This window comes from Felis catus, chromosome B4, assembly GCF_018350175.1.
Source record: "Felis catus isolate Fca126 chromosome B4, F.catus_Fca126_mat1.0, whole genome shotgun sequence".
Lineage (NCBI taxonomy): Eukaryota > Metazoa > Chordata > Mammalia > Carnivora > Felidae > Felis > Felis catus.
In genome coordinates, this window is record NC_058374.1 from 122,021,344 (window position 1) to 122,046,896 (window position 25,553).

A 25,553-nucleotide genomic window follows, 5' to 3' on the forward strand; every position below is an offset into this window, starting at 1 on the left:
TCATGCTTCTAAGTAGAGCATAGGACTCAAGCCTGACTCCAGGTTCTTTTTTTTTTTTTTTTTGAGAGAGAGGACACAAGTGAGGAAGAGGCAGAGAGAGAGAGAGAGAGAGAGAGAGAGAGAGAATGAATCCCATGAGGGGCAGAGAGAAAGAGAGAGAGAGAGAGAAGCATGGCTCACCCAAAGCGGGGTTCATGTTCACCTCAAGTGGGGCTTGAATTCACCTGAAGTAAGGCTCGAGCTCACCCATTGCAGGACTCAAACTCTCGAACTGTGAGATCATGACCTGAGCCAAAATCAAGAGTCAGATGCTTAATCGACTGAGCCACCCACCCAGGTGTCCCAAGGCTAACTCCAGGTTCTAATCCTGGCTGTGTCACCAAGGGCACATTACTCAACCTCCTATCCTCCTGTTTCTTTATCATAAAGTAAAATAGTACCTATCCTACAAGGTGGCCTTGAGGTTTAAATTAGTCCCTTCATCAAAAGTGTTTAGTCCAGTGTCTGCCACATACTAAGCCCTCAAGTGCTGACACCTGTCTCATCCCTGTGAACCTATGAGCCTTTTGACTTCCTGCTTCTGATGGGTTTGCAACAACATGCTCTAGTATCTTTATGGTGTTTAATTAATGAACATTAATACATAGTGGGCTAGGGCCACCTATTATGTACCTCGTAGCCAAATGGGGAGAAAGTTACTATCCAATTCCAACAGAATTACCTAAATAACAAGTGCTAGGTACTAAAACTTTGTTTTGTTTTTTTCTGGTGAGAAAAGGTGGGCACTCCTATCAGCTAATGTGGTGCCTATGGATCTTTTGTGGAATGTTCATTGCAGAATGCATTTGCTGTCGGAAACTGAAAAATATATATAAAATCCTAAGAGAAAACTTGGTGTTTTTCTATAAAGTTGTTTTAGACTTATAATGACTGTAAAAATAGGAAGTTGCTATAAAATCAAGGATGTCAAGGATAAGTTCTGTTGAGTCAGACTTTGAAAATATCTCTGCTTGAAGAAAGCATTTAGAACTAAAATTACCATACATAATCTTTTAATGGCACATCTAAGATTTTACTGTAGAGACATCAGCACAAGAATATCCCAGTGACTCTCATGCCAGCATGCTTATGTAAGCCTATTTCCAGTGTACTCTACTGATCACAAAATTATGCTGTTCTGCCCTCACTCAGAGCCTCCGAAGATTCGAATCCCAAGGCACCTGAAGCAAACCTATATCCGCAGAGTTGGAGAAGCTGTCAATCTGGTTATACCTTTCCAGGTAATAATTCAGGGGCACTTATTTTCTCTTTCCAGTGCTGGGGTGTTTAAGAAGCAGAGACAGGTACTCTAGCACTTAAATTCATCATGACCCAGGACTTCCTCAGAGGGAAAGTAGATAAATAATGCAAGTGATCTGGGGAGTGATTAAACAATCTCGCGCTTATTGAGAAATCTATCAAACTGATAGATTTTCATTCTGCATGAGATAAATGACACCTAGCTTGGACTGGTCTGAAGACAGGGACTACAGTGGGGCAGAGAGGAAACACCAAGGAGATAGCAAAACAAGAAATGCTTGAAGATTCTTTCTGGTCCTATATATCTGTAAAACTAGTCTTCATTTTAAGTGAAGCTCTCAGAGTAATATATTCAGGAAAACATCATGTGCTTACTTCCCATGATTACCCGAAACCAAAGGAAGAGGGATAACTGAATGTTGAAATCTTGATGCCACTAACTGAAAGATGCAAACACTGTTAAATCATGGCTCCAGCAAAAGATTCTATTGTTTACAAGATTGACCAAGCCTCACCTATAATAATCAGTTTTGGTCTCATAAACACACACACACACACACACACACACACACACACACACACACACTGTACCACCACCCCATTACTTGTCTGACTCCTTTTAGACCCCTAGACAGCACTATTCAATGGAACTTTCTGTGATGGTGGAAATATTTCACAGGTTCAATGTCCAATATGGTAGCCACGAGCCAAATGTGGCCATTGAACACTTGAAATGTGAAACTTGGAACCAGTGCAACTGGGAAGATTAATTTTTAGTTTTCCTTAATTTTAATTTGCTTTAGTTTAAACAGCCTTGTAGTTGTTACATCAGACAGCAAGACTTTAGAATTAGAATTTAGGTCTCTGCACACATTTGAACACACACACACAGCTCATTCAGACCCGGGCTCCCATGACAAGCAAGCTAAAAGACAGCCAATTCCAGTACCAGCACCTGGGGCCTGCAGCTCGAAGAAGTGATTACCTTCTACATAAAGTGTGCGAAATCAAAACGAAAGCCAAGGAGGACATGAGTATAAACAGGGCAGGGGAGGAAGGAGGTAGCTTGACAAGGTTCCTCCCACTTCTCTCCCCACACAGCCTCAAATAAAACCAGGAGTTGGCACTAGGCAGGCACGTGGGCTGGAGTGGGGCTGCTGAATCTGGGCTGCAAAATCTCCAATTTTTGTACCATGTCTACTGCTAATGCTAATCCCAATTCCCACATCTTGGGAGTCTGTGTGTCTAACTTCTGACTGGGTCTAGGGGGAGGAAAGACCATGAGAACAGGGACCTCACAGGTATGGCATCCCAGAGGCTGCTCAGCTGCCAGGAAGGGGGCAATGAGACCATTGTGTCGTGTTCATCTATTTGCAGAACCTCAAGAGTTCTCATGAACATCTCGTTTGATCCTAAGAAATGCCTTGTGAGGCAAGAAGGGCAGATTTCCTTACCACCACTTGACAGGAGAAGAAACTGATGTTCAGAGAAGTTAGGTGACTTGCCCAAGGTCACACAAGTAAATGGCACTTTCAAGAGCAGAGTCCATGTCTGTGGACACTTCCTCCAGTGCCTTTTTTTTTCCACTGCATATATTATCGGAAAACTCTGGTTTTTGTTTCCCCAGTAGTGAAAGCAAATTGTACATTTACAGAAGTGAAACCTGGAACTGTTTTTCCTTATCTTTAACAGTATTGTTCTCCACTTCCCACGTGTAAGTCTAAGCACCCCGACCATTCTTCAAGCTCTGTAGGCAGGGGTTTGATGTGGGTCTCTCACATTTTTTATCATAACCTATCAACAAGCCATGTTAGGAGCCCAAAGGAAGGCTATGCCTTACCTGACTGAATTAATCTTCGGCTCCTGTCTGCAGGGTGAGCCTGGGTCTTTGGAAATCCTAGGAAGTTCCTTTGTAATATAAACCAAAACATGTATTCTTGAATTAGATTATAATCCCCCAAAACTTGCTGTTAAAGCATAGTTTCGGCAGCTAGAAAGAGCAGAGAGAGAATTGTAGACAAGTCTGAAATGAGTGGTACGATGCTGTGGAAATAATATCATGTACATTTAGATAATAATAAAGCACATATGTAGTGTGCAGAAGCTTTAGGAACTTCAGTCTTGGGGCACCTGGGTGGCTCAGTCAGTTAAGCGTCCAACTTGGGCTCAGGTCATGATCTCACAGGTCGTGAGTTCAAGCCCCGCATCAGGCTCTGTGCTGACAGCTCAGAGCCTGGAGACTGCTTCAGATTCTGTGTCTCCCTTTCTCTGCACCTCCCTTGCTTGTGCTTTCTCTCTGTCAAAAACAAATAAACATTAAAAAAGAAATTGGAAAAAAATAATACTAAAAGAACTTCAGTCTTTATAACTATTCTGTGAGATATGTACTGTCATTGTTCTCATTTTACAGTTTGGGAAATTGAGGCAGAGAGAGTTTAAATAACTTGCCCAAGGTCACACAGCTATTAAGAGGTAGAGTCAGCATCCAAATACAGATTCCAGGGCCCATGTTCTTAACCCTTATGCTATGTTATACAGGCTTTGGAGCTAGAGAGACCTGGCGGTAAGACCTGGTTCCAGCACTTAACTTAAGTCACAAGGCCTTAGGCAAGTCACTTAATTCCTTTATCCAAAAAGTGAGGATAATGACATTTATTATCTTGATGGGAAGATGAAGGGAAATAGTAAACCTCATGTACCTATTGTAGTGCCTTGCACACAGAATGCAACCAACAAGCAATGCGAGTATTACTGTTTCTGCCATAGTCGCTGACCACCAGGCTGTCTCCAACCTTGCCGAAAATGGGATCAGCAACTGTCATTTTTTGTAACACTGAAAAAAAATCTTGAAACCATCTGTTTTCCCTCCCCCTCTACTTTTTCCTGTCTTTCTCTTTAGGGAAAACCAAGACCAGAATTAACTTGGAAGAAAGATGGTGCAGAAATTGATAAGAATCAAATAAACATTCGCAACTCTGAGACTGATACAATCATATTTATCAGAAAAGCAGAAAGGAGCCACTCTGGGAAATATGATCTGCAAGTCAAAGTGGAAAAATTTGTGGAAACGGCTTCAATCGATATCCAGATCGTTGGTAGGTTTGGAAGAATGTTCTATCAAAGCAATATTTGTACTAATTGTCCTTGTCATTAAGGCAAGAGTAAGAATTTGTGTTAGAGTGGCTTTCCATAAAATTCTTTTTTTAGAATTAAAATTACATTGGTAAAATTTGTATTTCAAAATACTTTTTTTCTTACTAGAAAAACTAATCATGGAGACTTAGGGCATATATGTTAAAGAAAATTAATATATGTACTTTTTAGTGCAAACCATCTGTACCGCTTCATAATCTAGTTCTCACTTATTCTGTTTCTCAACTCCTTGATGATGAAACTATTTCCTGTTTTGAATTCTGGCATAAAAGACAAAGCAGATTCTGAACATAGTTTAACATGTTTCTTACCACACCTAAATTTTTCAACTAATACAGTTTTAATGGAGAGGGAAGAGTTTTTTTTTTAATGTAAGGAAGATGTACCTAAATAGTTAAACACCTAATTGGTTATTCCTACAGGGCTAGATACTCACTCTCCTGTCCAAATAAATGAATAAATAAGTGTAGGTCTTCTGTCCAGAGTTAGGGTAATAGAGGGAGGATCTCTCACAGATAGGCCCCTCTCACTTGAACTGTTCTGTAATTTTTGCAATGCGAAGAAATGCATTTAAGAGCATAGCTACAGAAGCCTTGTTTCCAGTCCAGTCGTTTTTATTATTATATTTCAGCAAATTTGCTGAAACTAGGAGTTTTCTCACTAAAGGAGAAACTTCCTGTTGGCTGAAATTTCACGCCCTTTAAGCTAAGTACTGTCTTCCTACTGGCTAACCGTTCTTGATTTCTGTTAAGTTGAGGGGAGTGCTGAGGCTACCCTGTGCCCTTGGATCTGGCTGGGCTCCATTCTAATGGGAACCCCCATGGAAGCCCCCACTCTAATAGGAGCCTCCAGGTCTGGAAGAGCACCTTCCCTCTGAAACACACAAAAGGACTTCTCTTTTCCACTTTGCCATGTAGTTACTTTAACAGGTAGTTCTAAGTGCCCAGGACATTGCTTGCACACTCAAAGTGTTCAATAAATAATAATTATTATTCTAGTTATTTTATTGGTTCCAAATTTAACATTGGCAGAGAGATAAAATAAGTTTTCTTCATGCACGTTAAAGGCACCTTTTGGGTACAGCAGAGGAACCCACTCACAGGCTGTGGCCTCCGTGCCGCACACCAAAAGCCAGAGCTGCTTGGCCCAGATGGGCTCTAAGATTTGGAGCCCAGGGTCAGCTTACATTTCCCATTAGGCAGTGTAGCCTTATGATTCATTGCCAGTAGCCTGCTCTTGGAGTGAAGGTTGATGAGGTTTGAAATTTCATTTAAATTTTCCTTTCAAAATCCTTGTCTTTCCATGAAGATAAAAGTCAAGAGTTTCCAGATGAGCTTAGCTGGAGTGCATTCCACTCTCCTAAAGTTTAAGAATGGTGAAAGAAATGTGGGTAGAAATGCAGGGAAGGAAGGGCATTTTAAAATATCTTCCTACAATGAAGTACAGCAGTCCTGTTTATTGATGGAGACAGGTTCCCAGACGTCTGAAACTGTGAGTAGTACCAAACCCTATATATGCTGTTTTGTCCTATACGTACATACCTATGATAAAATTCAATTTATAAATTAGGCACAGTAAGAGATTAACAAAAGTAACTAACAATAAAACAGAACAAGTACAACCATGTACCATAATAAAAGTTAATCTCTCTCACAAAATATCTCACTGTACTGTACTCACCCTTCTTCTGATGATGTGAGATGATAAAATGCCTACATGGTGACATGAAGTAAGGTGAATGATGCAGGCATTGTGACGTAGCATTAGGTTACCACTGACTTTCTGACACTATATCAGAAGGAGGAGCATCTGCTTCCGGATCTTGGTTGTCTGGGGTAATGGAAACCTCTGAAAGCAAAACAGCCATTAAGGTGGGGGACCACTGCATATGTTGGGAGGGAAAATGACCTCATAATGATGTCATGAATTCGTCCTCTAGACCGTCCAGGTCCACCTCAACTGGTGAAGATTGAGGATGTCTGGGGAGAGAATGTTGCTCTATCATGGATACCACCAAAGGATGATGGAAATGCAGCCATCACAGGGTACACGATCCAGAAAGCTGATAAGAAGAGCATGGTAAGGTCTGGCCATCTCTGGTTCAGCAGCAGCAAAATCGCATTTCATCAAAAGTAAAGGGGGGCAGGGCATGAGGTCCTCTTAAGGACATGAATATTTACTTTGCTTGGTTATCATGAGACTAAAACAGTATAAAGCAGCTGACATAGTGCTCAATGGAATTCAATAAATTCATTTGTTCAACAAATATTTAGTCACTCTGGATTCTGACTCAGATTTATATCCATGCAACTCTTTCTCCTTGTAAAATAAATGTTGGATAACATGTATAGAAAGAGACCAATTAGAAAAGAAGGATTCTGAAGAGAACAGCAAGTGCAAAGTTCCTGAAGAGGGAAGGAGCTTATTAGTGTGTTCAAGAGGCAACCTAGTCGGAGTACGATTTATTATTACCTGTATTTAATAGATGAGGAAACTGAGGCTCAGAAAGGATAAATGACTTGCTCAACATCACCATTTTAAATGTTAAAGTCTAGGTGCTCCTGCATCAGAATCCATCCTCTACACCGTACGACTGCCCTACCTGAATGTGAATGAATGAATAAATGAATATTTGGGCACACAATGGCATCGAGCCCCTCTTCCTTCTCATAGGAAGAGTGAAATATCATACTTAATGATATTGACAGGAAGTCTTCAGGCATTTACACTAGTAGATGTCAGTAAGAACTTGTCTTCTTGGATAGCCAGTCAAGTCCAGGTGAACCTGGACGGACTTTCTCACTGTTGACTGAGTTCTAACTGGTGACAGAGACTTAGGGCACCCCTAAGTCTGCACCCCTGTGCTCTGCACCCCTGTGCACCCCTGTGTTTCTGTCTGTCCAGTGTAACTCCCAGGAGATACCACACCATTGTCTCATTGTGGCTACAGATGCTACTCTTCACTTAAATTCCTGTTGTCATTCATAACTTCATAGACATTTTTTTCATTATGTGTGCCAACACATTAATTTATTCTTCATTCACTATATGTTGAGCACTGTTCTAGCTACTGGATCGGGGGGAAAAAAAGGAGCACTCACAATCTAGGCAAGAAGAAAAACATCATAAAACCAAATGACAAAGCAATACAATAAATGCTGGAATAAATTTTGGAATAAAGTGCTCTGGAAATAAAGGAAGTCATAACTACATTTGCCTGGTGCCCTAAAAATATTCAAAATATGGACCACCCGGGTGGCTCAGTCAGTTAAGTGTCCAATACCTGATCTCATCTCAGGTCTTGATCTCAAGGATGTGAGTTCAAGCCACTTTGTGTTGGGCTCTTACTCTGGGCATGGAGCCTACTTAAAAATATATATATCTAAAATACTGAGGTAATGATGGCCCCTAAAAATTCTAAGAAAAATCCTTTTCCTTTATGCACTTTTTATCAGAAAATGTATTTTCTTGGGGCACCTGAAAGCATGTGGCTCAGCTGGTTAAGCGTCCAACTCTTGATTTCAGCTCAGGTCATGATCTCATGATTCATGGGTTCAACCCCAAGTCCGGCTCTGACAGGGCAGAACCTGCTGGTGATTCTCTCTCTCTCTCTCTCTCTCTCTCTCTTTCTGCCCTTCCCCCATGCTCTCTCTCTCTCTTTCTCTTTCTCTCTCTCAATATAAATCAAAATAAAATTTAAAAACATCTAAAAAATGTATTTTCTCAATTAGTGGTACTAAACATCTGTGGTTCTCTACTGGTTGCAAGATAAACTTTGAGACCACTTGGTATGGTGAGGAAAAATTGAAAAGAAAATTACTTGTTTTAGCTTCTCATTCATTCATTCATTCATTCGGGTAGTCAATAAACATTTATTTTGTGCATAGTACCTACTATGTGCCAGGTATTATAATAGGCACTGGAGATACAGGGGTAACAAGAAAAGTTGTGTTTTCTTCTCATCGTGCTGTGTCCATTTCAGTGGAGGAGGTAGACAGGAAACAAGTAAAACAGTAAATATATAATGTAATTTAAGGTAGCAAGTGCTGCAAAGAAAACTTAGCCAGGTTAAGGTGAGAGAGTATAACCAGCACAGAATGGTGGGAGGGTGAACAGTCAGGGAAGAGGTTGAATATCTGAGCAAAGACCCAGAAGAACCTACTTTAATATTAGGCAAACTTATTGGGTGATATTAATTTTTCTCTAGTGATTTAGCATCATCTCTTCTTCAGAATAGATGTTTGCACAAAAATCCTTTTTTAATGTTTTTTTTCAAATTTATTCTTGAGAGAAAGAGAGAGCGGGGGAGTGGCAGAGAGAGAGGGGGCCAGAGAATCCAAAGTGGGCTCTGCACTGACAGCAGACAGCCTGATTTAGGGCTCGAACTCACAAACCGCAAGATCATGACCTGAGCCAAAGTTGGACGCTTAACTGACTGAGCCACCCAGCCGCCCCTGTTTACACTAAAATTCTAAAATCAGATGTTGTTATACAAAAGATAGGTGACAGACACTGTACACTTAGGAAGAAAATATAAAGGTAGGAGTTGACATCTAGGGTATATGAATCTAATGTGTAAATGAAGATTAAACTATAGGGGTGCCTAGGTGGCTCAGTCGGTTAAACATCTGACTCTTGCTTTCAGCTCAGGTCATGATCTCATGGTTCGTGAGTTCAAGGTCCCTCATCGGGCTCTGTGCTGATAGTGTGGAACCTGCTTGGGATTCTCTGTCTCCCTCTCTCGCTGCCCTTCCCTGACTCACGCTCTCTCTCTCAAAAAAAAAATAAATAAATATTTAAAAAAATATTAAATTATACATAATCAAGTATAAGTATATTATAAAATGTTAAATTAAATGTATGTTGTTAGTACTCTCAATATAAAAATCAGTGCTATTTTTCTCATAGTTAATAAAACATCCCCACTGTTTATTCTAATCAACAGTTGGAATAGTTGTGTGTTTTTAGATGATTTTTCTCAAAAAAAATTTTTTTTTTCCTTTAGGAATGGTTCACTGTCATTGAGCATTATCACAGAACCAATGCTACCATTACTGAACTGGTCATAGGAAATGAATATTATTTCCGGGTCTTTGCTGAGAACATGTGTGGCCTCAGTGAGGATGCAACAATGACTAAGGAGAGTGCTGTGATCGCCAAGGATGGTGAGTTAGCAGTGGACTCATATAAGGAGGTTCTGGACTCAATTCCAGTATGTGGGCGTGTGAGGGGTTTCCTTTTGTTTTTGTTTTGTTTTGTTTTGTTTTGTTTTGTTTTGTTTTGTTTTGTTTTGTTTTGTTTTACAGAGCCTTCCCTACCACGATTAAATCCAATCTCCAGCCCCTCTCCCTTCAGTGGAGGTCTGGGGATGGGACTGAAAGTTTGAAACCACTAATCACAGCTGGCAACAAGTCCCCATCCTTCAGTCCAAAGGTCACCTCATTAATTTAACAAAATACCCTTTTATAACTTTCCTCCCTTAGGAAATTTCAAGGGTTTTAGGAGCTCTGTGACAGAAATGGGGCCAGAAGACCAAATATTTACGGTGAAGTCTTGGATTGCGAGTGTTCCTCAAGACACGAACATTTCTAATGTATTTTTATGAGATAAACGAGTTGTCTTGCAGTGCTATTAGTATGTGATGCCGGTCATCACGTGATCATAACTAAGCCAATGTTTCCTGAAATTCACTTTGATATACCAGTGCTTTGGATTACAAGCAAGTTTCTGGAATGAATTATGCTTGCAAACCAAGGTTTTAATGTATTTCTTATTATAAATCACAATATTACAACTGGACATCTGGAAACCCCAGTTTTCAATGACTAGTTGTTCTCAAGAAGACTGGCTATAGAGATGTGGTGAAAGGGAATTCAGAAACTGATAAACACACATTTTTAAATTGTGGTAAAAATGTTTGAGTAAAATGTTGATTTTACCAGTAAAAATTTTTATTTTTATTTATTTTTTAACTGTTTATTTATGTATTTTGAGAGGGGGTGGGCAGAGAGAGGGAGAGAGGGCATCCCAAGCAGTCTCCACTCTGTCAGCACAGTGCCCAACGTGGGGCTCAATCTCACAAACTGAGATTATGACCTAAGCTAAAATCAAGAATCAGAGGCTTAACTGATTGAACAACCCAGGGTGCCCCTTGTTTTTATTTTTAATATTGCATTTTTTAAAAAATGTAAAGTTTCTGACTTCTTTCCAACTTCTGGGCTGTGGGTCTGGATGTCTAAAATCAGAGATAGGAATTTCATTTCCTCATAAACCACTGTCCTTAAAGTCCTCATTGCTCATTGCCTTTATATTAAAATATACTGTTGATCAAAATATTCAGATACCAGATTCTTCTCAGTATTTCTTTCAGTCTCAGATGACCGTACTGACTTTGTGTCCCAGTGCGATTGTCCGTTTGTACACTTCAGAATGAATGTTGTGTGGAATTCACCCATATTTTTACGTTTTTATAAGCTCAGAGGAGTTTTAACCATGAATAAAGTATGCCAAGAATGACATATTCTCAGGCCAATTTGTGTTTTTCTAATGCTTGTTTTTAAGGTAAAATCTACAAAAATCCAGTGTATGAAGATTTTGATTTCACGGAGGCACCCATGTTTACTCAGCCTTTGGTTAACACCTATGCTGTGGCTGGTTACAATGCCACCCTGAACTGCAGTGTGAGAGGAAATCCTAAGGTACCATTTTTTCAATCACATTAGTTAAATTTAAGAATTAGTCCCAAATTCCCCTTTGTTTTAAAAAATTTTTTTAACATTTTTATTTATTTTTGAGACACCGAGCATGAATGGGAGAGGGGCAGAGAGAGAGGGAGACATAGAATCCAAAGCAGGCTCCAGGTTCTGAGCTGTCAGCACAGAGCCTGATGCGGGGCTCAAACCCACAAACCGTGAGATCATGACCTGAGCTGAAGTCGGATGCTTAACTGACTGAGCCACCCAGGCGCCCCCAAATCCCCTTTTTGTTTTATGTTAGACACATTATAATTGCAAATAACAATATAAGTTGTGCTATTGCATCTTTTTCTGGGATAGGGAGGAGAGTGCAGCATTGTGGTGTTGGTGGATAATTAGGTCCACTATTTAAATACAGTAGTAAAAAAATGCTTATATTTCTTTACTAAATAAAAGATGACTGTTTAGGAAAACCCAAAACACCCATTTTAAAAAATACTGAGAGGTAAGGAGATGGAAGTAATATTGTTTCACCTGAAAAATCTGGTGGTAATATTGATTCATCAAATTTTCTAAAATAGATTAAAGCAAATGATGATACTGTAATGCAAGGCAGAATATAAAATGTGCTGTCCTAGGAAGGAAGAGATCATATCTGATTGAAGAGATTTAGAAAGGTTTTAAGGTTTCTTGATGGCATTTGAAAAGAGCAACGAATTAATGAATGTTTCCCATAGAGATATTTTTTTTTTCCTGGTGGCACTGTGGGAAAAGTGCCCTGGAATTTGGAAACATTGCAAAGTGGTATGATTCCTGCATATACCATCAGCAGGAATTAGACGAGTCAAGGGAGAAGTTACACTGAGAATGAGAGGAAGATCCTGAATTCATCTTTAGTTGGAAGTGATGTCGGTACAAGCAGGAATGACCAGGAGGGAGAGGAGACGTCACCAGAGCTTAAGAGAAAGGCCAGAGCTGTGACTCATCCTAGGCATGGGGGTGCTATATTCCATCTCTTGGAGCCGAAACTATAGAAAGGAATATCATTGAGGAAAGAGACTAGTAATCAAAAAGCCAAAGTCCAAGGGGTAAGCCTCAGTGAATGCTCCCATTTGAAAGGACGAAGAAGGATGGAGGGAGGAAGATGATGGTATGAAGGAGACAGAAAAGAACGTCTCTAGAGTCTGAGCAAGGCAAAAGCATATAAGAGGCAGAAGAGAGAATATGGAGAGTGTACATTTACCAAAGGGAGAAGAGAATATGGGAAGGCAGGGGAGGGTCAAGGGTGATCGAATGTAATTCAGAGGCCAAGGAGAATAGAGCCAGCTTCCTGGGTGACTGGTCATTACTGATCTTGCATTATCTGAAGTGGACCCATTCCACTAGATGATGAATAGAGCTCTTTGAGGAGAGATGAAATGGTGAGGAGGCATAAGCAGCCCCTAAAGAATTAGAAAAGAATGTCAGGAAAAGGAAGTGGGGAAAATCAGATGGTTGTGACACCTTATGAGGATTCTCTGAAAAATGCCCAGCAACATACACTCTCCAGGGTAAGTTGACATCAGGAACCTGTAGATCAAATTAGAATGCATCTGAATTCATTTGGGAAGAGAGCCCCAGAGCTGTCTTCTGAACAAGTCTGGCTTGCTTCCGACCTGCCCATTTGTTTTCTTGCCAAGCACCATGTAGAATTTAATTTGAAAGGAACAGTGCTCAAGTAGATGTGGATTCTTCTCAGATATACTTTCTTTCTAAGCCATGCTTTAAAATTTGGTCACTGGCTTTAATGGTCTATTATTTATTATGCTAAATACTGATATATTTTGACTTATTTTCTTCAATCTTAACTTCAGCCCAAAATAACCTGGATGAAAAACAAAGTTGCTATTGTGGATGACCCAAGATACAGGATGTTCAGCAACCAAGGGGTCTGTACTCTGGAGATTCGCAAGCCTAGCCCCTATGATGGAGGCACTTACTGCTGCAAAGCTGTCAATGACCTTGGGACAGTGGAGATCGAATGCAAACTGGAGGTGAAAGGTATGACATCAAAGATCTCATGTATAAACTGAAATGAAAGAAAATCATTTATTTATCGTCCTTACTGCAAAATCCAAATTACATGCTAAAATGTTTGGGGGTGGCAGAGGAAGGGGAGAGAGAATTCTGGGACAGAAGACATTATTACATTCTGCATTCACTCTGATTTGTTTAAATAGACTTATTCTCATCTCTTGCAATTCTTGTTAACTAAATGAATATTAATGTCAGTGGAATGCTAGCATGTGTACAGCATGGTGAGGATGAGTAAAGTCAAGGGAATATGACTTTCATGATATAATCCATTTATTTAAAAAGTCTAGTGCAAAAGCTCATCTAATGAAGCTACAATTAAGGAATTTACACTATTTTTAATTAGTTTACTATTTTGTGAAACTTCTAATATATATATGGGTAAGTTTGCTAATTTAGCATTTAATATTGCACATAGAGAATATAGCATATCCATATTATTGTATTATAATCAGTTGCTTTTAAAATCTCATTAAAAATTTTCCATTTATAGGTAGGTATTTCATTTACACTAGTTTTTAGAAATGCTGCAACTAATGTAAACCAAGAAACATATAAGGATTTATGTGGTAGAAAAGTCTCAGAATAACCTGTCATCTTAATCAATTTTTATAGTAATTGGGTGTAATTTTTATACTGGAGTTTTTTCTTGACAATCAAATGGTACTTTGGGATACCATGAAAACTATAGCTGTCAGAGTCTCTCTTATGAGATAATGGGTGACATGATCCTAATGTCTTTTCTCTTTTTCTTATTATGTTATATTGCTTTTCTGTGATAACCAAAATCTTTATTTTTTCTACCTCTCTGTAATGAAGAAATTATGATTCAAAAGTCAGAAAGATAACTTTGTAAATATCTATTTTAGAAAAAAAATAGTAAATACTTAAGGTATTAATATTAAAAAAGAGGTTTTAGTCTTAAATCTAGTATAAATAAAGACACTTCTTGAAAAAATTTTTTCATAACTTAAAAAAAAGTATTCTTTCTGCTATGATTTCTGTCCATTCTCAAGTAATACAGTATAGTAGATTGATAACTGAATAAGTAGAAATTTTTAAATTTTTTTCTCTCAAATATAAAACAATAATATTCTTACAAAGTGTCAAACATGACTATTGAGAAAGTGTTTACAAATTTAAGCATTATTTTTATCTGTTTATTAGTTCTAAATTCAAACTAAGTTAAGAGTTGCAAATATATCTGGTTTCTCAACCCCTAGCTTTTTTAAAGTATTGTTGCTACTTATGTCTCAATATCCAACAAAATCCAACAAAAAACTAGTACTACTTCTGCATGCTTTGAAAATAAAAGAATGTTGCTAATGGTGTAAAATGATTATTTCATAAATGGTTCAACATTTGGGATCCTCCATAGAAGCAAATAATACTATACAGATAGATGATATATCATTTATAGTAATTATATAGTAAATTATATAGTAACTGAATTTAATAATATAAAGAATGTATCCTAGTACATGAGTTCATAATAAGGCATCAACTGTGGTATATTGGTGAAAACTTTTAGTCCTAAGAGTAAACCCAAGATTGTTTATCATCAGATTGTTATCTGATAATAGGTGACTTGAATCAAGTTAAGCTGTGAAAAAAAAAAAAAAGAAAAAGGTAAGAATGTCAACTGAGAATAAATAAATACTGGTACAAATATTCTAATTCTACAGTGATATATCAAGGACTAAATACCCCTGGACAACCAATCTTCCTGGAGGGGCAGCAACAGGTTTTAAAAGTTCATATCCCACTGGATATTTCTACTTTCTGTTCCATTCCTCTTACATGAAATCGCACTTTGCATGTAAAGCTTGACTTTCTCATTTGCTTTTCATTGTATCTGTTAGCAGCTCATGGCATACAGTGTTTATGCCATGAACAGGAAGGCCAAATTATTCAAGGATATTAATTAATGTAGGCACTATGTTTTGTCAGAAAACTAAGTACTATACCACACATCCCCATAAATAAAGCCAAAGAGCTACATTTTAAGATGACCTCACTGGAGATATCAGATTATCAAAACTTGGGAATCAATGACATTTCTTTAATATTTTCATTTTCCAAATGAAGAGAAATATGATCTTCCTTTAAGATAATTTCTGCTGTAGTTTCCTTAGATTCATGTTGAGCATTTTTAATTTACTAAGTTGTAGGAAAAATATTCTAGACATTTTTGATGAAGAAAGGACACAAATATTTAGAATATTTAGATCCAATATTTGGAAACTTTCATATTTAAGATTTCCAATGAAATATTTACCAATAGAATATCTATGACCTATCCATCTGTTGGACATTTTAGATATTTTCATGGAACTAAAATTATTTCATATATTTATGAACTTGAAAGAAAATTTTGGGTCCCATTACTAAATGTATTAAACAATAAATGAGTGCTATTCTACAAGTATAATTCACCCCCATTTGGAATAATGAATTGAGAAGTTCTTTGGGACTGGGTAAACAACCTGATGTAAACTCTAATGTTGTAAATCTATGCCTGAGTTTACAATTCCCAGAGATAATGTCAGCTTGCAAAAGATGACCAAATTAGGGCTCTTTCTTTAAAGTTTTGTAGATTATACATAGAGTAGCTTTCTACCCTAAGTTTGTTTAGGCCTTGTGTTTATTTAGATCAGTCATATATAATCAGTTCAGAATACAATATTATAGAATATACTAGTTTAATATTTTTATCTACTTGATAATTTTGCCTTTTAGCATTTCAACATATATATATGTACACTAATGCTTTGTCTCTTGTCTCTGTTTTTCTTTTGTTGAAAAACACAATATATATATGTTGTAGGTTTTTTTTTTTTTTAAGCTAATGGTTTGGAAGCTTTTACCATAAATATTCACTGTACAATCAAGTTGGCTTTGCCACCTGATCAGGCAAAGTTGTTGTGCATATTAATAAATGTTTTACATATTAATTATCCTTTTGAAGTGACTGGATCCCTGCCCTTCACTCCATATGCTTCTATTTTCCTACATCTTTCACATGACTAAGGATTAATGAAATCACCTCATCATAATCATGACTATAATTTCATCCAACAAGTACTCAACTTTGGTTTTAGCACTTTATTAATGCTTACAACTTCTCTCTCTCTTTCTCTCTCTTTCCCTTAGTTGTAGCACAGTAAGGATTTTTGAATGTATATTATCATCTAAGGTAAGCTTTCATATGGTTTTGGCATATGAAGCTTATGACTGTCATAAGCCATACAAAGCCTGTGGAGTATGGCATGATTTTCATTCTGTAATCCAATGAAAATAGACTATTTAAAATCTCTAACTTTGTAGTTTTAATTTGTATTTAAGTATCTTGACATTAACAGCTAGTACTTATTCATCACAACAATCTCCTGTTGACATGAAGCAAGTTGTTGAATGCAGTAAAGCATGAATTAATGCATTTAATGTTGATGAAAATGATACCCAAGCATTCTGAACGCTTTGCATCAAGGAATGGACATGTACATAAGCGGCATCATTTCTACCAATATGTGACTTGAATTTTTTTTTTTTTAAAAAGGAGAATGACTTTCCCAAATTTGCATTAAAGAAGTTTTAAGAATGTTCAAATGGCATGCTGTTTTTGCCTGGACGTGAGTTTATTAGCAAGTAGTGAAGCACTTCCTTAAAGGACCATGAATTTTTATAGTTTCATGGGTTCTCTTGTGAAGGGGTACTTTTATTTTATAAATATAATTCAGACACATGGAAGGTAAGTTTGAAATAGTAGTAGGATTTTTCACGTTCAGAAGGCATTGGACACGTTTTACTATTTTTGACAAAATCTTTCCAATTTTTGCACTTTGATAGTGTATAAATAGCCAAAATTAAAGGAGTGGTTCCTTTTTTCTTCTCCACTGTGCTTGAGTTGGAGTTCTTTGTGCTAAATTAAAAGGAACATTAACGAACAGGAAAACAGTTCTCACTGATTCATAACATGGTCTACATCTACTCTGCCATTCAACCAGAAGGCTTAAGTCATCTATAGAAGAATCCCAAAACCCAAAAGAGCAATAGATCCTTTCCAAAACCAGTTAGGAATTTAAACTAAGATGGAATAATAGCAGGGAACAAGAAACTGCTATGGATCTGCCGGGAACTTGCTTTTCCTTCTAGATGCCAACTGCTTTAAATTCTAAATGTACTAAATGCAGGAGATTTCCCAGTAGGACTGAATGAATCTTTGTGACTAACTGGAACATAATTAGTCACATTTCTAGGCAGCTAGTCAGGAAGTAGTATTTCAGTAATTTTTCATGTAGACGGTTTTGACTTGGCCTTTTCCTTTTTGTCCTCTCTAGGTGGTCTTTCCTTCTGCAGGCTTCTCTTGCAAGGCGTACCTCCTAACATAATTGATTCATATTTGCGAGACTTGCAATCAAGCAACCCTGAGGAATACTAAGGGCCTGGGCCCTGCCTCCCTACACTCCACTGCTTTGAAATCTGATTGCAATGAGAAAGCATTTTCTGTTTTCCACCAGCACCCAAGTGTGGTTGTTTTCTTTCCTCCTGATGTTAAAGAAAAAAAAATGTTTGCACGGGATTGCTTAATTAAAAATTGCATACAAAATTTCATTTGAAGTCAACATTTTGCTCATGATTGTCTGTGCTTGGTCACTGTACTTTACAAAAAAAAGCAAGCTAGAAAATTAGCAAAAGCTGTTGTTTCAGTTTAAAATAGTAGGCTGTAAATGCTTTCTTTTTTCCAGAATAAAATGACATAGTACTATATACCACGGTCAGATCTTGAAAACCCATCTTTCTCTTGAAAAGTCACTCTTTTCTTGATCTAACAGATTTTTCTAAGCAAAACAGGGTTGTTTATTTCACACAATCCTGCTTAACACCAGTGGATCTGTACGCTTTTTCCCATTTGTATTCCCTATAAGACAACTTCATAAAGTCTCTCAGACACAGTTTTCTCAACAGAAGGAAAATTGTATTCAATAAATGGTACAATAAGTTTGAAGCACTTATGATGAGATCACACAGTATTCTTTTATGTGCTTGGGGTTGTGTGCGCAAACAGAACTGAGGACAAAAGGCTGGGAGCCAGGTGCCACCAAACTCAGGCCTGACCTTCATTTGTCTCTGGCACAGCCTCCAGGCCAAATGTACCAGAGCTCCTGCCAAAACAGCTAGTCCTAGTGACAGAGAGTTACTGCAGACGACAGAGCGGTTATAGATTTAGAGATTGCTGATGGCATCCATTCAGACTAATGAAGACCATCAAAATCCTAGAAGCTGAGAAACATTTGCAGGAGCGCATCATCTTTTCAGCGCTTCCTTTGACTCTTCCTGCTGTTCTAGAGAAAGTTTCAGTTAAGGGAGTGAAGGGTAAGTAAGTCACCTCACCATTACTGTTTATTCCCTCGCCGCCCCCCATTTCTTCTTTTTGGTCTTTTGTCCTAGGAGATAAATACATTGTGACCTGTAGGTGGGCCCACAGGATCCTGGGACAACATTTTAAAATATCTGCCCTACTTCCTTTCCAGGTTAGAGCTGGGAGGTATGGGGGAGATCACACTCCTGGGCTGACGTGGGTCTCATCAAGGGAAGGAGTGGTGTATTCAGATAGCTGCAGTACCTTTGGGAACAGCAAGAGAAAACTTGGGTTTTTGTCCAAACTATAATGGCTGCCTCTTCTGTTCTGATGAGTTGGTGATCCTGCCTTATCGGTTGTGAAGAATACTGGCTACTACCCCATATCCTTAATCATTGTGAAGCAGTAATGTGCGCAACCCCTATGTAAATACCCATTTTAATCAGAAACTATATTTACACATTATCGACTAAGATATTTTATGTAAAAGAAACCTGGCATCTCTGTAACGTCAAGAAGATCATATCCTTATGTGCAAACCCAATAAACAACTGTCTGGCAAAACTAATTGGTGTGGGCCCCTGCAGCCCAGCTGCTTGGTCTGAACTCCAGGACAGCAACTAAGCTGGTTGCCTAATTCACTCATTGACTGATTTTGCCAAGTCAGGGTCAAGTTTGTTAGGCTTTGTATAAACATTGCCTAAAAGTGACTGTAAAGTATCCTTACAAAATATTGGTTCCCAGTCATGACTCATGCTCTCAAATATATTTTGTACTAGATAATGTTATTTTTCTACATATGACCTCTTTAAGGGTACTCATGCACCACAAAATTCCAAAAAGGAAGAAAAAGTCTATTTTGAAACGACAAAGAGCAAAAAATGTCAGAAGCTGTCATTGCTATTACCTTTCGTATAACTTTGTTCTAATTTTGTTTGAATTTGACTTTATTAAAGAAAAATTATATGTCACAGGAACTTATCAAGAATTCTTTTTGGAAACTAAACATTTATTAAATGTTCTAAAGGATCATATTTACTTACTTACTTTAGAAGAAAGCTTAATGAATGCTTCATCTAAATTAATACAGAAATAGGAGAAAAACCCACTAGTTCCAAGAAACATTGGAACAAGGTAATATATCCTTAGCCACTCATTTTTAATCTTTTGGAAAAATTCTATTCAGCTCAACAAATGAATTATTGAATGTCTGATGTGTACATGGCACTGTGATGGATTCAGCTAGAACCCAATGATGAATAATCCACTTCATGCCTTCAAAGAGTTTATAATGTAGAAGACTAGTAAACAAAGGGGAAGACATAAACAGGGAAGACAGCAGGTGTAAGAGATCCCTATAAGGATTCAGAAGTTGGATAATGTGGTTTATGTATTTGTTATTATCCATGTATGTATCACACTAATGAAGTATAGGCCATGCCACATGACTTTATTTTTCTAAATCAAATTAAAATATGAGCTCTCCACTAGCTAGATGAGCTCTCCACTAGCTAGTGAAATTGAGAAATTCTCTCTGTCCTGTTCGGGGGTCCTACCTCAGGCCCTGGGTCAGCTGGAATATTTTCTGTGCCTAGAAAATGGAGAGAAGGAAAGTCTCTCCATTTTATTCCATACTGGTGGAATGTCTGTGTCCAATCCACTATGGTCCACTCAAAGACTCTGAACTTCCTGGACAAGTGTCGATATAAGTGTGGACCTCTAAGGCCATAGCTTCACTATTTACCTGCTACTTTTAAAGATGTTCTTTGTGGGAACACTGGACAGTTCTACCACTTAGTACTAGCCTTGGACCTGGGCAAGAGGGAATTCTACACTTTCAAGAGCCTCAATCTGGCCCTCCTCCACCCATTAATTCCCTCCACAGGGCAGGAGGGCCACAAAGCCAAGGGGATGTGCCTATTTAGAAACCTTACCACATCCTCCTTGTAAACTGCACCCAAGCTAACTTTTAGGGAATTTGTGGGCCTTTTCCCTGAGTTCAAACCCCCTAAAAAGAAACACATGGCCAGTTTATGCACATTGAGGCTTAAAGGTTAGGACAGAGACACCTGTTTGCCAGGAGGCAGGGGTGTGGGAATGTGACTAGAGCTTGTGCATGAGGTGGGGCATCTGCTCATGTGGGTCTAAGAACCCTCCTGGTGTGGTGCTGGAAGGAGCTAGGATGTAAAGAGTGGGGAGACTGGCAGTGGGTCACCATATTGTAGCAAGTATCTCTGAAGAATCTGACAGTTCTACAATTCAAACCTGGCCTTCCAAGTCATTATGGATTCAGCTCATGAAGACTGGAGAATACAACCAGTTTATTAACCATCCATTAGCTTCATTTATAACTTCTAAATATTTATGTACATGAGCTATAGAAGTTAGGAGTAGCCAGTCCTCAGCATTACCTTGATTCCAAAACCAGACAGACTCCACTAAAAAAGAAGAACTACAGACCAATTTCCCTGATGAACATGGATGCAAAAATTCTCAACAAAATACTAGCCAACTGGATCCAGCAATACATTAAAAAATTATTTACCACAATCAAGTGGGATTTATTCCTGGGATGTAGGGCTGGTTCAATATCTGCAAGTCAATCAATGTGATACATCACATTAATAAAAGAAAGAATGAGAACCACATGATCCTCTCAATAGATGCCCAAAGATAAATCAAGGAATCTATCCCATTTACAATTGCAACAAAAACCATAAAATACCTAGGAATAAACCTTACCAAAGAGGTGGAAAATCTACACACTGACAACTGTAAAAAGCTTATGAAAGAAATTGAAGAAGACACACAAAAAATGGAAAAAAAAATTCCATGCTCATGGATTGGAAGAATAAACACTGTTAAAATGTCGATACAACCCAAAGCAATCTACATATTCAGTGCAATCCCTATCAAAATAACACCAGTATTCTTCACAGAGCTAGAATACACAATTCTAAAGTTTGTATGGAACCACAAAAGACCCTGAATAGCAAAAGCAATCCTGAAAAAGAAAACCAAAGCTGGAGGCACCACATTTCCAGACTTCAAGCTGTATTACAAAGCTGTAATCATCAAGACAGTATGGTACTGTCACAAAAACAGACACATAGATCAATGGAATAGAAAAGAGAACCCAGAAATGTACCCACAAACATATGGCCAACTAATCTTTCACAAAGCAGGGAAGAATATTCAATGGAAAAAAGACAGTCTCTTCAGCAAATGGTGTTGGGAAAACTGGACAGTGACATGCAGAAGAATGAACCTGGACCATTTTCTTACACCATACACAAAATAAACTCAAAATGGATGAAAGACCTATATGTAAGAGAGGAAGCCATCAAAATCCTAGAGGAAAAAGCAGGCAAAGACCTCTTTGACCTCAGCCACAGTAACTTCTTACTTGACATGTCTCCCAGTGCAAGGGAAACTAAAGCAAAAATGAACTGTTGGGACCTCATCAAGATGAAAACTTCTGCACGGTGAAGGAAACAATCAGCAAAATGAAAAGGCAACCAACAGAATGGGAGAAGATATTTGCAAATGACATATCAGATAAAGGGCTAATATCCCAAATCTATAAAGAGCTTATCAAGCTCAACACCCCAAAAACAAATAATCCAGTGAAGAAATGGGCAAAAGACATGAATAGACATTTTTCCAAAGAAGACATCCAGATGTCTAACGGACACGTGAAAAAATGCTCAACATCGCTCATCATCAGGGAAATACAAATCAAAACCGCAATGAGATACCACCTCACTCCTGTCAGATAGCTAAAATTAACAACTCAGGTAACACCGATGTTGGCAACAATGCAGAGAAAGAGCAAACCTGTTGCACTGCTGGTGGGAATACAAACTGGTGCAGTCACTCAGGAAAACAGTGTGGAAGTTCCTCAAAAAGTTAAAAATAGAACTACCCTATGACCCAGCAATTGCACTACTAGGTATTTATCCAAAGGATACAGGAGTGCTGTTTCGAAGGGGCACTTGTACCCCAATATTTACAGCAGCACTATCGACAATAGCCAAAGTATGGAAGAGCCCAATGTCCATTGACAAATGAATAGATAAAGAAGATGTGATATATATGTATACACACACACACACACACACACACACACAGTGGAATGTTATTTGGTGTTCAAAAGGAATGAAATCTTGCCATTTTCAACAATGTGGATGGAACTAGAGGGTATTATGCTAAGTGAAATTAGAGAAAGGCAAATATTATATGACTTCACTCATGGGTGGAATTTAAGACACAAACAGATGAACACAAGGGAAGAGAAGCAAAAATAATATGAAAACAGGGAAGGGGAGAAACCACAAGAGACTCTTAAATACAGAGAACAAACTGAGGGTTGCTGGAGGGGTTTTGGGTGGGGGGATGGGCTAACTGGGCAAGGGGTATTAAGGAGGACACTTGCTGGGTTGAGCACTGGGTGTTATATGTAGGTGATTAATCACTGGATTCTACTCCTGAAATCATTATTGCACTGTATGTTAACTAACTTGGATGTAAATTTTAAAAAATAAATTAATTAAAAAAAAAATAAAAGGAGTAGTCAGCCCTGAACCACCTCTGTTTCCTTCCCTGTATCTCCATCCAATTTCTCTCCCACTCCAGCCTTTCCCCACTCACCAAACTCCAAGTCTGACCCTCCATCTCCTTCCTCACTTAAGTTTTATAGAAGAGAATTCTAGAAATACAAGTTTGGTCTCTTTTTCCTGGAAGTAGGAATAGAATCAGAAATAATAATACCAGTAGCAATTCTCCTATGATATTAATTGAACTCTAGATTGAACCCCACATTTATTTTATTTATTTTATTTTATTTTTTTTTATTTTAGAGACAGAGAGCATGCAGAAGTGGGGGAGGGGGCAGAGGGAGAGAGAGAATCTTTTTTAAATATTTTTTTTAATGTTTATTTATTTTTAAGAGTGAGAGAGACCACAAGCAGGAAAGTGGCAGAGAGAGAGAGAGAGGGAGACGCAGAATCCAAAGCAGGCTCCAAGCTGTGAGTTGTCAGCACAGAGGCTGATGCAGGGCTCAAACTCGAGAACCATGAGATCATGACCTGAGCCAAAGTCAGACACTTAACCGACTGAACCGCAGAGAGATAGGAGGAGAGAGAGAGAGAGAGAGAGAGAGAGAGAGAGAGAGAGAGAGTATCTTAAGCAGACTCCACACTCAGTGCAGAGCTTGAAATGAGGCTTGATGCAGGGCTCAATCTTAGGATCCTGGGATCATGACCTGAGCCAAAATCAAGAGTCAGAGGCTTAACCAACTGAGTCACCCAGATGCCCGTGTTTTAGTTCTTATTTTAGCTGGGCCATTAATTACCATCCTTGTACCAAAAATTCAGGTGCTTGCTACATGTATATATTTATAAAATCCTTTGTTATTAAACTTTGATAACTTAGAATGGACTAGAGAAACAAACCACTTGATGAACAACCAACTGCTCTGGTCTGAGGAACCTATGGCCTAGCTGAATATTTTTCTATTCTCTGGAGCAGATTACTAGGAACAAAATACCAGAGAGGCAGCAAAACAGTTAAACACTCCCAGAGAAGTCACTCAGGGTGGCTTGGGGCACTGGCTGACTCTAGTCATGAAAGGAAAAAACATCGCACTCAAGCGCATAGTCCACCATAATTTCTTTCACTCCCAAGCAATAGCTTTAGAAAGCATCTTTCTGTTCTTCGTAGATAAGCACTTACACAGCTATCCGCAGGCAAGAGGCTCCCTCCTTTATTCCTGAACTCTCACCTTCATCCTAGTCTTGGAGCCCATGAAAACATTTTAAAGACATTACATACCAATTTTATTGGCGTGTATATCGGCTTTTTTTTTGTTTTGTTAATGAAAAAATAAATAAATAAAAAAGAACTAGGGGTTACCAGAAACACTGTGGCAAGGAAAGGAACCATTATTTGGACTCTGTAAGGCATCCTTCTTGGGTGATTAGGACAAGGGGTAATTGGAAAGAAGCCATGTTGCAAAATAAACCAAAACTGATTTGGAGTCATGTGGTCATTTGGAAAATTCCAGACACTAGAGACCCAAGTAATGTATCCCCTGAAGTGCCATTGGACAGGTCATCCCAGCCACACTCCTGAGTGTCCACTGGGGGTCATTGTCCATTCAGTTCCCATTCCTGCCCTGGGGAGGTACCGCTGAGCTGGAGCCGGGTTGGGTGGTAGCAAAGACTGCCAGGAAGAGGCAGAGCATCTCTGCACAGGGTGACTTTATTCACTTGTCAATAGCTCTTAGTTAGGGTTCAACAAACATTAGGTAGCAATAGTAGGAGTTCCTTGGTGAGACAAGTTTCTCCATGATTGTTGAGTCCTCATAATAGCAAGCATGGACTCTGAACCAAAGTGTCACCAAAGTAGTAACTCCACTCTCTGAGGAAGTTAAGCAAGAGTGATGGACAGATCAGCAGGAGATGGCAAGAAGGGGCTTGGTGGAGGGCAAGACCAAGAATCAACATCAAACCAGGGGGAGAGAAGGAGAACTAACACATAATTATTTTCATCAAGGGAGGGGAAATCAAGAGCAGTGAGATAAAAATGAAGCCAGAAATAACCTCACAAGGCAAGGAACTAAAGAAAGGGGAAATGGCAAAGAGAAAATCAACAATAAAAAAAAATTTTTAAAAAAGCACCTACTTCTGTGTTTTACAGGCATTATCTCAGCAGTGGTTTCTTAACCCGTCCCCCACCACCCTCCCTATTCCTCTTTGCAGAAGAAAAGAAAACCTTGGACAGAACCTGAGAGCATAGCCTGAGACTACCACCACAACCCCTTGTATGCTTACCCATTGAACTTTATGCACATGTTATATTCTTCTTGTGACATAGGAGTTTATTTTAATACAAAACACTTTTTTATTCCCAGATCTTCTAATGGATGTTGTTCCAGACACACTGTCAGGGAGCTAAAGGTGTCCCAGTTC

At 38.5% G+C, this 25,553-nt stretch overlaps 1 protein-coding gene across 9 annotated transcripts in view; it reads left to right on the forward strand.

Annotated features, from left to right (window-relative positions):
• The window catches only part of MYBPC1 (myosin binding protein C1), an 86,910-nt gene extending 68,675 nt beyond the window's left edge, over positions 1-18,235 (forward strand). For 5 of the 9 annotated variants that reach the window (XM_023257370.2, XM_045062229.1, XM_045062228.1 and 2 more), the window contains 7 exons: positions 1,192-1,280; positions 4,199-4,394; positions 6,392-6,531; positions 9,458-9,617; positions 11,014-11,150; positions 13,001-13,187; positions 17,561-18,235. In XM_023257370.2, coding sequence (XP_023113138.2) covers positions 1,192-1,280; positions 4,199-4,394; positions 6,392-6,531; positions 9,458-9,617; positions 11,014-11,150; positions 13,001-13,187; positions 17,561-17,661 — 1,010 coding nt within the window. In that variant the 3' untranslated portion in view covers positions 17,662-18,235. Of the gene's footprint in view, positions 1-1,191; positions 1,281-4,198; positions 4,395-6,391; positions 6,532-9,457; positions 9,618-11,013; positions 11,151-13,000; positions 13,188-14,905; positions 14,974-16,373; positions 16,417-17,560 lie in introns of all 9 variants that reach the window. The other 4 variants (XM_045062226.1, XM_045062232.1, XM_045062227.1 and 1 more) reach the window with 3 other exon arrangements.
• The last annotated feature ends 7,318 nt before the right edge of the window (positions 18,236-25,553 follow it).